Raw genomic sequence first — 14654 nt, 5'->3', positions numbered from 1 at the left:
TGGGTTTCTTGGCCTCCCTGGGACTCATTTGTTGTGAATCGGCAGCCCTTCCAAGATGAGGAAAGGGTCATCCTATCTGCCATGTCGAAATCTTCCTCCAGTTGGTACCATTTCAGAGCTCGGATTAATCATCATCCTTCTGGGAATCCTACTTGGCCCTAGGGGAATGCATGGCCTTAGCAACATGTAAAAAGAAGAAACTCTAGCAGTCACTCATGAATGTCTGATATCACAGAAGCATAGAAACTACAGAAGCAGGTGGTTTCAACCTCCACTCTCCCTAGAACACTCAGGGAGGAAGAGAAAGAAAGTAAACAAGGGTTTTCATCACCTTAACAGTGGAGCCTGTAAGGCTTATCTAGTATTCTGAGCACCATGTGAAGGCAAAACGAACAAAAAATTCAAATTAATAATCCACTAAAATACATATGTGCCAGACACTGACTAGGGAAAAATCCATAAAACATGTGTAATTATACGTTGTCCATACATATGCTCAGGCACAAGCCTTCTAATACAAAATAATTCACCTTGGTGGTAGGACAGTCTTCCTGACTGCAGATGTCTGGTGATACGGAGGGAACAGTTATGATCCAAGCAAGGCTCCTCCAACTGTAATAAATAGCACTGCCTGCCGATTTTAAGTGGGAAAACCGATATGGAGGAACGAAATTCTAGAAGCTGCTGAGAAGGAAATCAGAGCAAAATAAAAATACATACAACATGAATTCCTTACACTGTGAAGAAAATAAAAATAGCCAAGAAAAAGTAAAATAAAAGTGACCTTTGGGTAAAAACCTGAGGAGTAAAGCTTTCTACATTTTGAGTTTACATTTTAATGTTAAAGAGGCAAGAACAATAAAAGTAGACTGTCTTAAATGTCATGGTTTATTGTCAGCAGTATTCATGTCAAGCGTATATCTTGGTTTTAAAGCAAGGGGAGAGTAAACAATGTTGATTGCTCATTTGCCGAATATAGAAAAGGCAGTAGGCTAAGAAAGGCTGAACTGCTTTGAATCGTTATTAGTGGCAATATTTTTAAAATTAGTTTTGGAAGGCATGAGTATAAAAGAGAGGAAATTCTATTTTTTTTAATTCTTCTCAAAGAAAAATGTGTGAAAAGAGTCATTAATTTGCTAAAGGTATTAAGACAAGGGTCTAATTCATTCTAATAAGTAGGACCTAACCAGCTTGCTAATAAAGCCATTACTAAATTAAATCCTCTCAGTAGCCTTGGAAATGATTTGGCCTGTTTTTTTTTTCTTTTCTTTTTTTTTTTTTTTTTCTCTCTTCTTGAGTGAAATAAGGGGAAGGAAGCAAATAGACAAAATGATGGAACGTTCTCTATTCATAGAAGAATACAGCAGTCTTCCCAGTCCATGGTTTCCCTTTCTGTGGTTTTAGTCATCCATGGTCAACTGTTGTCTGGAAGCAGATGTCCTCTTTCTGACATATCACCAGGAGGCCATTACTAGTTAACAGTACATCACAATGCCCACGTCATTCACCCCACTTCATCTCATCACCCAGGCATTTTATCATCCCACATCATCACAAGAAAGGTGAACACAGTACAAGAAGCTATTTTGGGAGAGAGAGACCACATTCACATGAATTTTATTAGAGTATATTGTTATAAGTGTTCTATTTTATTATTAGTTATTGCTGTTAATCTCTTACTGTGCCTAATTTATAGATTTATCCCAGGTATGTATGTATGTATGGGGAAAAAAACATAGTATATATAGAGTTCAGTACTAGCCACTGTTTTAGGCATCCACTGGGGGTCTTGGAACATATCCCCCACAGATAAAGGGGGGCTACTCTATATATTGAAGAATGATGGAGAGTCACTCATCTGGTATAGAGGAAATGTAATTATAGGATCTGAAGTATATTTTTCATAAGTCTGTTTTTTTTTTTTTTTTTTTTTGTCCTAACCTTGTTGAATGAATGGACCCTGTGTGCAGTGCCCCTCACTGGGGAGTGTCCAGAGGATCAGCTATTGTGAGGGTCCCAGACAGTGATTGGTGGACACGCCCTGCTCATTCCTGGTCTTTGTTTTTTTTCTTAGTTTATACTGGCACACAAAATGTATTCCTTATGAGCCACACACAAGATATAAGGACTGATAGAATGTGTTCTGCTACCCAAAGGCACCTGTTACCAAATGGATGCAACAGCTCAAATTGAAGGCTTCATCCATGAAAGGAATATACTGAGATAAGAGAGGCATACTTTACCAGTTAGATATCATTATCTTGATGGTAAATGTTCCACAATTTTGAAAGCACTGGGAGAACTCGATACCCTGGGGCTACTTCCTAATTGTTCGACATGTCTATTCTAAAAAGCAGATACTATTTTGTTTTAATTTACAATGATGATAACAATGTTTGCTAGTGTTATTTATTACTTATCATTGTGTGAGCCTAAGGTGGCTACAGCAATGATTAAATAACTTGTGAGAAGCTGAAAAATGTTAGTGAATACTCACTCTTGGTTTAACGAGTCATCGCAACATAGAAGCAATGAGCATTTGAAGTTTAAAAAGAATAGAATAATATGTACAATAAATATGATTCAATATATTTGTTTACTCATTCAGAAAATATTCTTTGAGAGTTGAGCATGTGTGCAGCACTATGTTAAAGAAATGCCTTTGAGATTGTGTGAAGCATTCTATTTTAAGATGAATACTTCAGATATGGTACAAATCATTCACATAGATTCTCCCCATTCTTGACAGAGATGTGAAAAATATTAAAGCCTCTTTGAACAAAATTAGCAAATATCAAAAGGGTAACTGAACATTTAATCTCCAAAATATTCAACTGGCATGGATTCTGGAATGGTTTAGAAAGAAATACTCAGCTTGTAAAACCTTTATTTGATAAATAGTTTCTCCCAGTTATCCTGGCTATTTTTTTTAAAAGATTTTATTTATTTATTTGAGAGAGAGAGAATGGGAGAGAGAGAGCACATGAGAAGGGGGAAGGTCAGAGGGAGAAGCAGACTTCCTGCCAAGTAGGCAGTCCGATGCAGAACTCGATCCAGGGACTCCAGGATCATGACCTGAGCCAAAGGCAGTCACTTAACCAACTGAGCCACCCAGGCGCCCTATCCTGGCTATTTTTAATATCATTTAATGGAAAGTATGTCTATGCACAGAGGAACAAGTGTGGACAACTAAGAATCTGCAGTGTTCCATTAAGATAAAAATCAAGGCATTATGATCAATCTTGGCTACAAGGTGAGGTGTTGAGAGATGATCTAGTCCAAGTTTCTCAGGACAGAAGCGAGGTAATTGGGACAATTAAGTGAAGAGAGGAAGTGGCCCGAGATCTCCCCAAAGGCAGAAGGGAAACCTACTTTCTCTAATTCTGCACCAAGAAATCTACAAAGATATATTTAGTCTGTACATCTTCCCAAAATAAATATTTATTTAAATATATTTCTTTGTTAGTGCAGATGTGAAGTTTTCCCACTCCATATGTCCTAAACTTTATAGGGCAAGTACCAAAGAGCATGGGTTTCAATATTGCATGTAAAGGAAAATTACAAAGAATGTATTACAAAAATATATTATAAATATCTGAATTGATTAGTTATAATTTCCCACTTTGTAAGGCAATTGGCTATTAATATTGGGATAAAGGAGAGTGTTAGAGAATTAATATCCCAGGGCCATTTTCAAAGATGGTAACAGTGGTTACTTTAATAACACTGTTTGTTCTACCTCATGATTTTGGCACATTTAAAGAAATATTTATTTATTTACTTGAGAAAGAAAGAGAGGAGGGGCAGAGGGAGAGAATCTTCAAGTAGACTCCCTCTGAATGTGGAGCCCGATATGGGGCTCAAGGCAGGGCTTGACCCCACAACCCATGAGATCATGACCTGAGCTGAAACCAAGAGCTGGACACTTAACAGACTGAGCCACCCGGGCACCCCTCAGTGGCACATTTTAAGATATTTGCTATAAACAGCAAACTAGCAACTTCCTAAAAATAATTAAAAAATTGCTCATCTCAAATGCCCCAAGTCTAAAAACTCCCTTGCTCCAATTAATTATACAAAAATCATATCCATCATACTATTATCAAAGAACCTTTAAAAGTAGTATTTTTACAAAGATAGTAGTGAACCCATGGGAAGCGTCTGTACTTCTAAGTATATTAAGCAAACCCTGTTTAAAACCCATGATGTGTAGACAGTTTGGTTAGATTTTAAAAAAGCATTTCCCAAAGTGATGTGTGTTGTGCTGGACCCAAAGATGCTTCATGGCAAAGAAACTCTCTGATTCCCCTCGAGAGGTCCCCAGAACACAAGGATTTGCCTGGAGGATTTTATTGTGAAAATGTGGGTCTATGTGTGTGTTCATAGCACATATTAACATCACACATCTTGGGAAAAAATGTTCTAGGGCAAATGCTACAAAACCCAGCATGGATTTCTATGGGGAACACAAAAGAAGGTATTAAAATTCCAACATTATAAGATATGATGCCACAGCAGAAACATAGCAATATTATTTGCAATTTAAAAAGGCATGTCTAAACAAATTTATGAGTCATTCCCTGGTGACTATGCTTTCAACATTCTATCATTTTTAACAAGTGTCAATGATACAAATATATCCTGTATTGCACACTGAATTTTTTAAAGCTCCCACTAAAGCCCAAATTTTGATTTATATTGGAGAATTAAAGTAAAAAGAATAAATTAAAACTTACAATGCTAGTTAGATGGTAACTCTCATCCAGCTAGAAAAGGGAATACAAAGACCTACTGATGACTTTAGAAAAAATCATTTAACATCTATTTTTTAAAAATAGTCAGAATTTCTTGGGCTGAGGGGGAAAATATTTTTTATTCTCCCTAATGTCTAGAACAATTATTTTTGGCTTTCCTGAGGATCATAGATTTAATAAATATTATATTGGACTCTATAAGATCTAAGTCAGAGGATATAAAGATAGAACAAAATAACACAAATCACTAGCATAAATTCACTTGAAATGAAAGAAGTTTAAGGAGAAAAGACTTGGGGAACATTTAAGTTAATGTAAACAGCAGTCTGATTATGCAAAACTTATTAAAATTGTGTAAAATGTTATTTTATTAATCTTTCAATTATTATGATTTTTTTCTTAGATGATGGGAGGGGAAATACACACATTGGTAAATATGCAAATTCTAGCAATCACTTTGTAGGGAGGTGTTGCTTTTGTAATGACAAGAGTAATGTATTCACTTGCTTTGAAATACTAATATCTGCACTGTTGCTTTTGGGAGCTGAGGGTATTTGGTGGGAGAGTATCATCTCATTGCAACACAGATTGTGTAGACTATTTCATTTAATCTTCACAACAGCTCTGCTAAACTGTATAGTTGATTCCATTTTAAAAAATAAATAGGGGGCCCATAGGGAATAATTATTAATAGAATTCATGCACTGTCCAAATTCCTGGTTTGGATGAGAGGTTGTATAGTAAACACAGAAATTAGGAAACCGAGATGCAGAGATATTGGTAACTCACTAATCCCATGCTCATCCTTGGTTGATTCTGTATTGGAATCTAGTTATGCATGAATACAAGACATTCTCTCTTCACTGCTCAGCACTGCATCAGAGCCGGCGAAGTCAGCAGGTGTTTTCGGGAGAGTAATTCAAAGATGAAGAAGTATGGACAGTCCAAATAGAAATGGCAAATATTCTAAAATGCTACATTAGAAAATCAGTCCTCGAGATTTTCCTGCTCCCAAGGATCTGCTCTTAAAGGCAAATTCTCCTAGAAGAAGTAACACTTACAACTAATGAATTCATACTAAAATAATAATGAATGCTCACTGAGTGGGAAAAGGAGATGAAGAGAAACAGGAAGTGGTAGAGGCTGGAGAAGAGAAAGAGGGGAAATGGTGGAATGGAATCTGCCAATATGGACAGAAGTTCAACAGTTGGGGAGGGGAGCGCCTGGGTGGCTCAGTCGGTTAAACATCTGCCTTTGGCTCAGGTCATGATCTCAGGGTCCTGGGATGGAGCCCTGCTCTGGGCTCCCAGCTCAGCGGGGAGTCTGCTTCTCCCTCTTCCTCTGCACCTCCCCCTGCCCCCCTGCTTGTGCTCTCTCTCTGTCTCAAATAAATAAAATCTTTTAAAAAGTTCAACAATTGAGAACTCAGTCTATTTCATAATTAAAGCCTCGATGTTACAGTCTAAGGGTAGAGCTTCCTAATAGAGGTTAATAATGCTGCCAGACGGGGCAGTATGGAACAGGAACGGGTCCAGGACTGGAGAGAGCAGAAGAAGGCCGGTAGGAGGCATTATCGGCACAAAGAGGGACTATGTCCTCTCCGAAGCATTGTGATTGCTTTGCCAACTCCTAGTCTATCAGTTACCGCTTCATTAGTAGTGACAGATCCTTTTAATATTTAAAGCAGAACAGGGAAGAAAAGAAAGCAGAGGAAGAAGAGGTAGTTTACAAATGTAACTCTGGGACAGGAGATAGAGGGTGCAATAAAGGGCAGAAGAGTTTTTTTTACAGAAGCAGGAAAGACCTCTGAAGAGCAGAGTGAGGTATGATTACTTGCTGAGCCACTCAGGAGCCTGAAAGAGGCGTTCCAACACGTGTAAGTATGAAAGTGTAAGTAGAGGAGGTCGGTATTATGCTAATTACTAAAGCTCCCTCTTGGCCAACAGGAGGCAGGAAATGATAAAGGCAATGATTTGACCAAGCCAAGTTCTCAAGGCATGGCGACAATTATTAACTTCAGTGGTGTCTTTTAAGGGAAGGTAAAGACTGTAGTTCTTTTTAAGATACACGTGTGGACATTAAGAGATCTGTTCCAGCAGTCTTTCCAGATGTCTATTATACACATATTCCTCCCCGAAGTGATTATCAATTATGTGGCTTACAAATGCAATCTGTTCTCCCTGCTGGAAGAAATAAAGGATAAATATCCTCAAAACAACACCATCACAACACCTCTCTGCCCTTTGATTTAATAGAGAGGATGACAGGTTCCTAAAATGGAAGGGATAGCCAGGAAGCAAATCTTTAAAAAAAGTCTCTGAAGAGCAGCAAGTGTTGAAGGATCTACTGAGGGAAAGTAAGTGGTAAGACGGTGAAAAGAAAGAAGAGTATTCAAGACCCACATCACTCAGGAAACTCTGAGCTCTCATGACTGGGTTGCTTTGGTTATAAGCATAAATCAAACTTGGCTTATGTCTTCCAGCTCTTTTTAGGTTCTATCTTTGGGCTAATTCCAGTGCAGTGCCAATATTGCTTCATCTGGCAAAATCGAGCATGAAGAGCTCTAATCTGTGGCCAGTGGAGGGAGAAGGAGACCATGTGACAGAATGATGACCCCCTGGGGCAGGAGAGAGAGGATGATTTCTACAAAAGGCAGGTGAACTGGAAAGTTGAAAGTCTGGCAGAAGAAATGACTGGCATCTCTAACTTGACATTCTATCTAACAATACTGTTGTGAAGATCAAGGGACATTTAGAACATTTTATAATCTGTAAAATACTATATAAATGTAAGGTAGGGTTTTCCACATACAAGGCTCTCAAAGGTTTGCTAACCTTTGGAAAGGTTAACCCATCTAAGTGCTATTGACTCGGAATGACACAAGACTGGGACACCTTTAGTGAATTAAGAACAGGGAGATAAATCCAGAAGGTAGATCATAGGGGGTTGGTATTTTTATAAAACAAACAAGCAAAAACAACATAAAGCAGTACTAGGCTCCAAAAATGTCATAGAATTATATGTAGTTTTTCCACGAAAGCATTACATTTCCCCCAGTTTTGTCATAAATTGGCCCCTGACATCAAGGTTGTAGCAGATGGATTTATACTGTGTGGAACACAAAAACTAAACTCATTTTTTTAAATTCATGTCAATCTGTCATCTGAATGTAGATTTGCATTATAATCTGATTTTCTATGTATTCAAAAACTCAATCTCTCCAAAATGTATTTGAGGAATATTTAAATAAATGATAAAACTTGAAGCAATGTTAATCAACATAATGCTCAACTGAATTTGTTCTTTTCTGTATTTGTGTAATTGGTAAGTTATATTATTTTATCCTTCTCTGTTAGTATATAACCTTCTTGCTTTCAGATACTTATATGCTGTATGCATCAGATGATTCTTGCCAATAGTGAAGAAAATATATATCCAGCAAGATATATATATATATATATAAAATAGATATATAAATATATAAATATATAAATGTGTATAAATATATAGGTATATGAAAATAGAAAGATTTATATATCTTATGTAAATATATCTTTTATTTTTAATTTTTATATAACTATATATAAAGATAATATCTTCTTATCTATCAATATATATTAAGAAGATATATACATATATTTTTTATTTACTCCCTTTGGAATTCTCTGCTGCCTTTATCTATCTTTGAGATACGTAATATTTTGCTGCACTTATTAAAAAATCCGTTCTTAATCAATGTGGATTATTAGCCATTTATACCTTAGTATGACTTTCAGTCAACATGGCTCCTCTCCCAAGAGCATTTGCGTATGAACTTTATTAGGGGAAGAAAAAAGCTCTGTTTACTATGAAAATAACCATATGTAGATTTCCTTTTTTTCTTTTTCTTTTTCTTGTAGAGGAAATAACGCTTTCTGATGCTTGCTACCTTGACCCATACTGAGGTCATCAACTAGGGTTGAGGCTGGCCCTGCACATGGGTGTGTTGTATGTACATTCAGAGGTAAAGCAGCATGAGGAGTGGAGATATAACCAGTTGTGTAACAGTCCTGAACAGTCAGGTAGATAGTATGTGATGGAGTAGGGGACAAGTTAGATGCAAGTATACACAGTATACCACTGATAAGCAAAAAGGGTCTTTGGGAACCAAAGAGTAAGTAACTTAAGCCCCAGAATAACAAATGTTGATAAAAAGGGCGATAAGCAAGTGTAAATCTGTAACTATAGCTCAGATGATGTTTCCTCCTGGTGAACTACTACATCATGCTTTCATCCCAATGCATGACAATGTATCCTATCAATAGTCAAACAGAGAAAAGCTGTTGGTCAAACAACTAGAAAACCATAAATTTTGCTTATACTCTTTTGCTTTCGAAATAACTTCCTTTTTGGAAATACATTGTATCTATAAATCTATCTACATAAATATGTAGGTATAGATATTTACATTCTATAAACTAGAGAAACCTATCATAAAGAAAGTGAAGATGTTCTTCAAATCCCACCCTCCAGGTTAAAAAAAAAAAGTTAATTTTTAGAAGCTTAATTTCAGATGCCTCACTCTACATATATGAGTAGATAAATAGGTAAATAGCTCTAAATAATTCAAAATGGCATCTTATACTATTTTAAAACAAACAAAAGAGACTCTAATATAACTACCTGAATGAGAACAAAAACAACAAAAGAAACTATCGATGTTTCTTCATAAGAGACATAGCTTCCTAAAAAAAAAAAAAGAACAACAACAACAAAGACAACATAAATATTCATTTAAAGTTACAGTGTCTAGTGGCCTCCTGTTCTGAAAGGTTGGGGAAAAAGGCTTTTAATTCCCATAATTGGGCATTTTTACATTCTTGCATCTATAAAATTTATACTCTGTTCTACATCTGTAGTTCCTAAATTGTTTACTTATGGCCTATAGTTAAATGGATTCACTGCTCAGCACAAGCATTTGACCATGGTTTCTTGATTCTTTTTATTTCACGCATCCCATTGTTGATTATACCATATCATTTGTGTTCCCAAAGAGGTTATATGCTTGAGGCAACCTGACTTGCCCAGATTCTCTGGTATAAAATTCATCAGTCATATTTTCATATGAAACTTTCTAAAGAAATATTCTGTGACTCTATTTCCTACCATTAAAGTTGATTTCTCAATGTCAGGACTTCCTTTAGGGAATATTGTATCCTCTTGACATCTAGGAATATATGTGTTATTTCTTTTCTCTTGTACATTTTGCTCCAGATTTACTAGTATTTGGCTGGCCTACATCATAATTATTATTTGGGTATGGCCAGTTCCTTCTTTCATGATTTTCTACTTATATTTTTTTGCTTGTTTGTTTTTAGTGGCTTATAGAAAAGGAATGAATTAAAATTCTCATTACTTTGACATCTTTAAGCAAAATTTTTGGTAACTTATAGTAACTCACCAACTCTGTCATGACCATAACCCGACAAATATCGTATTATAAAAAGCGCAGCAACATAGATACAGAGAACAGACTGGTGGTTCCCAGAGAGGGTTCCCAGTGAAGTGGGTGAAAAATGTCAAAAGGTACCAATTTTCGGTTATAAAAGGAGTCATATAGCTAACAATGCTGTACCACATATTCGAAAGTTGCTAAGAGTAGATCTTAAGAGTTCACATCAAAAGAAAAAAATTGTAACTATGCATGGTGAGAGATGTGAACTTAGACTTACTGTGGTGATCATTTTGCAATATATATAAAATCATACTGTGCACCTGAAACTAATACGTTACATGCCAATTATACCGCAATTAAAAAAAGCGGAAAATTAACTGCAAAAAAAGAGCAGCTAATTAATACTACTTTTAAATCAAAGCAGTATATATTTTAAAATTTGTATTCCTCCACTTTTGCCTGCGTATCATCTTTCACCAAGTCTTTTTACTAATTAAGGTAACTTCATACACCTGTGAATGTCTATATATTATTCTACTCTTTTCTTACCTATTTTCTTCTCCCTTTTGGTCTTTCTGAATCTCTCTGATATCTCTTTTTCTCTTTTCACATGTCATTTTTTCTTCCTTCCCCTCTTTCTTCTTTTTAGCTCCCCTTTTGGGTTTTCCCCTGTTCTCTTTTTTCCACCTTTGCTTCTTTATATTTCTTTCCTCCCTCTCTCCTTCCCTCCCTCCCTTGCTTTCTTCCTTCTACTTATATTTTTTTCCTTGAATTGGCTGTGATGTGAGTTTAGTATTTCTAGTTTTACTGAAGACAAATTATGGTCCTTGTGAATTGATTCATATTTATCCAAGAAAATATTTTTTCTTTTCCTTTTAAGCTGTCATTTATTGTTATTTATATCAGTGTTCCTTTGAAGCAAGAAGAGTTTTAAGTTTCTGTCCTTAATCATTTTCTTTTATTCTCTATGGATTGCTGCCTACTTTGAAATTACCATTTACTAATTAATATTATTACTTTAAAATCCAAAACTCAAATTTTAGTTGCAAATGTATAACTATTTTTTACAACGGCTTTAATTACAAAATTAAATCCTGGGCACTGGGGGCAGAAATTACCAAGGATCACTTTTTTAACCTATATTTTCAATAGATACTGTTCATATGTTACTTTTTAAAAATAAAAAATAGTGAATACAGAGTATTTTTTCATTCACTGATACATATTTGAAATCAATTCATTATAACTTTTTTCTAAATGATTTTTCAATTAATAAGAACTTCCTTAACTCAGAATTTTTATATCGTTTAGAATTCATTATCATATACAACTCCAAAAATTCTTCCTCTTTAATTTACCATCTCTTACTTCCAGCCCAAATTTTCCTATATCACTCCTCGATAGTGCCTACAAAAGAGGTTTATAGTATCTATGAGCTGTCTGCTAATAACATGTTATTATTTAACACTTTTACTGACAAAGGAAATAAAACGTGCCTTACCCCCTCGCTTGTTGATCTTGGCATAGCCTGGAGAATAGCTCCCAGACATGGAGGACGAGCTGCTGAAAGCTACATGGGGGAGTCCAGACACAAGTGGTTCATCACATTTTTCTGAAAAGAAAAGAAAAAAGAGAAAGATTAAATATTTTAAAATAATGACTTGGTACAGTTTTTAGTTAAAATAATTGTTGACTACAGTACAAATGTCAAAATCTATGATACAACATTTAGCAAATGATCAGAATTTAGACAATTCAATAATTTAAACTCTTGCTTTTTAAGAGTTGTAGCTATGACAAAATGCTTTATGCTGAAGGGCCTCGATACAGACCTGCTGTCTAAGAGTTATGAGGAAAGGTGGTGGCATTTATTTAACAAGCTTTGCAAAAGCCAGCACCCTCTGGAAATCTTCAGGGATTTATGCATTATAGGGGTAGAGGATTAGAAACATTGATTAGAAACACAGAGATTGGAGGAGGGAAGACTAGGAGGAATCCTACCCAAGCTAAAAAAGCCTGAGAAATAGGGGTCAGAAAGGGAGAACAATAATCATCACCCTGAAAAGTACTGCCATCTGAAAAATTAACCAGTTCCCATCATACTCAACCAATCAACTGCGTTGGGACCAGGTGATCCCTCGATTCCATTCTTCATTTGGCTTCAATGGCCATGAAGTTTTTGTGTTTCCTCCTTCCTCACTACTGCTTACTCTGATTCCTTTGATGTATCTCTCTCATTTTCCTAATGTTTAAATGTTAAAGTGCCCAGGATTCAACTCTTGGATCTCTTCTAGGTCCACGCATGCTCTCTGGGAAACTTCATCAGGAGTTGTGTGTTCTCATTCTGGAATATCCCAAATCCTACCCCTCGCATCACCCGGTCCAAGTGGCCACCAGCGATCACTGTTGTGAAAGACTGGATAGTCTTCTTCCTTCCTTGCTTTTCTATCATTCTGCACACAGCAGCCTGAGGGATGCTTACAGATGTAAGTGGGCAAGTGGCTCTAATACTCACAGTACCCACTGGCTCCTGCTCTCCATCACTCCGAATCAAGTCTGACGCCCTCCAATGGCCCGCGCTGGCCACCAGACTGATCACATCTCTCTCCAGCATCCCTGTCCATTGCTGTCCACCACTAGGGCCCACTTCCCCTTACTGCAACATCAGGCCAACTCCTGCACGGCCTTCACGATTACTCTTCCGGTCACCTCAAGGCTCTTCCCTCTGGTCTCTGCTCAAAGTCACCTTTCACTGCTGCAGACAGACTCCTCCAGTCTGGCCAGCTAAATGAGCACGATGCTACTATCACTCTTGGTCCCCACGTCTGGCTTTCTTTTCCTTCATAGCACTCAGAGCCCCTGGCATATATGTTTTTACTCATTTGTTTGGCTTCCTTTCTCTCCCACTAGAATGGCTGCTCTGTGGGAATCAAGTTTTTGATAGTCTGCTTAATGCTTACTCTCCAGTGATGGGAACTGCACCTGGCACTTAGCACATACTTTAAAAACATTCATAGAATAAATGAGTGAATTAATGAATGAATGAGAAAAAGAACCAATACAATCTGACAATGGCAGAGTCCCAAAACACACTGCCAAATTACAAGATGGCACACCACCTAACTGGAGAGGTGGTCTTCAATCCTCCACAAATGTTTACACATGCTCAGTACTGTTTAATAAGACAGAGTTACACTACATATTCTAGAATCCTTTCTACCTCAGATATTTATAAATGGAAGAAAAGTTAAGCAACATAAAGAATGAACTCGTTTTCTTGAAAAGTCACTCAAGTGGAGTGAGGTCCCCAGTGATACTGGGGAAATGAATTATGATTCATTATCTCACCACTCAAGTGTGTACAGATCTGAAGTTAAAAATGAATATATCCATCCTCATAAAATATAGTTAGATTTCTTATTTTTCTTAGCTATACTGCAAGTACCTCTGGGAAATATGGCATCTGTGTATGAATATATTCCCCAGAAAGCTCAATGTAAAAGGATGAGAAGATGAACATAAAATTTATTTTTACGGTATCAATTCACGAAGTGAGAATCTACAGTGAAGAATTTTGTCTTAATTGTTAAAAATCTTTGCTATTCAACCCTGATGTTTATAGCAGCAATGTCCACAATAGCCAAACTATGGAAAGAGCCAAGATGTCCATCGACAGATGAAGGGATAAAGAAGATGTGGTATATATACACAATGGAATATTATGCAGCCATCAAAAGGAATGAGATCTTGCCATTTGCAATGACATGGATGGAACTGGAGGGTATTATGCTGAGCGAAATAAGTCAAAGAGAGAAAGACATGTATCATATGACCTCACTGATATGAGGAATTCTTAATCTCAGGAAACAAACTGAGGGTTGCTGGAGTGGGGGGTGGGGTGGGAGGGATGGGGTGACTGGGTGATAGACACTGGGGAGGGTATGTGCTCTGGTAAGCGCTGTGAATTGTGCAAGACTGTTGAATCTCAGATCTGCACCTCTGAAACAAATAATGCAGTATATGTTAAGAAAAAAAAAAGAAGAAGATAGCAGGAGGGGAAGAATGAAGGGGGGGAAATCGGAGGGGGAGACGAACCATGAGAGACGATGGACTCTGAAAAACAAACTGAGGGTTCTAGAGGGGAGGGGGGTGGGAGGATGGGTTAGCCTGGTGATGGGTATTGAGGAGGGCACGTTCTGCATGGAGCACTGGGTGTTATGCACAAACAATCAATCATGGAACCCTACATCTAAAACTAATGATGTAATGTATGGTGATTAACATAACAATAAAAAAAATTTTAAAAAGAAGAAAAAAAAATCTTTGCTATTCAGGTTAGCTGCCAGTGAGCGCAAATATAAAACCTGATTTCTTACATGCTGACTCTTTTGGATCCAACTTTTTATAACCTTTTGATGAAAGTTCTGCATTTACTTGGAGTAATCGTTACTTTCAAATTTCCCGTT

General features: G+C 36.8%; 1 protein-coding gene across 1 annotated transcript in view; it reads right to left on the bottom strand.

Annotated features, from left to right (window-relative positions):
• The window catches only part of CNTNAP2 (contactin associated protein 2), a 1342199-nt gene extending 1329397 nt beyond the window's left edge, over window positions 1-12802 (bottom strand). The window contains exons 1-2 of the mRNA XM_044920022.1: window positions 12709-12802; window positions 11690-11800 (exon numbers count right to left, since the gene is read on the bottom strand). Of these exons, the coding sequence (XP_044775957.1) occupies window positions 11690-11800; window positions 12709-12802 (205 nt within the window). The remainder of the gene's footprint in view (window positions 1-11689; window positions 11801-12708) is intronic.
• Between the last annotated feature and the right edge of the window lie 1852 nt (window positions 12803-14654).

Source organism: Neomonachus schauinslandi, chromosome 12, assembly GCF_002201575.2.
Source record: "Neomonachus schauinslandi chromosome 12, ASM220157v2, whole genome shotgun sequence".
NCBI lineage: Eukaryota > Metazoa > Chordata > Mammalia > Carnivora > Phocidae > Neomonachus > Neomonachus schauinslandi.
The sequence above is the reverse complement of the archived record's forward strand: the minus strand, read 5'-3'. Positions and strand labels throughout refer to the sequence as shown.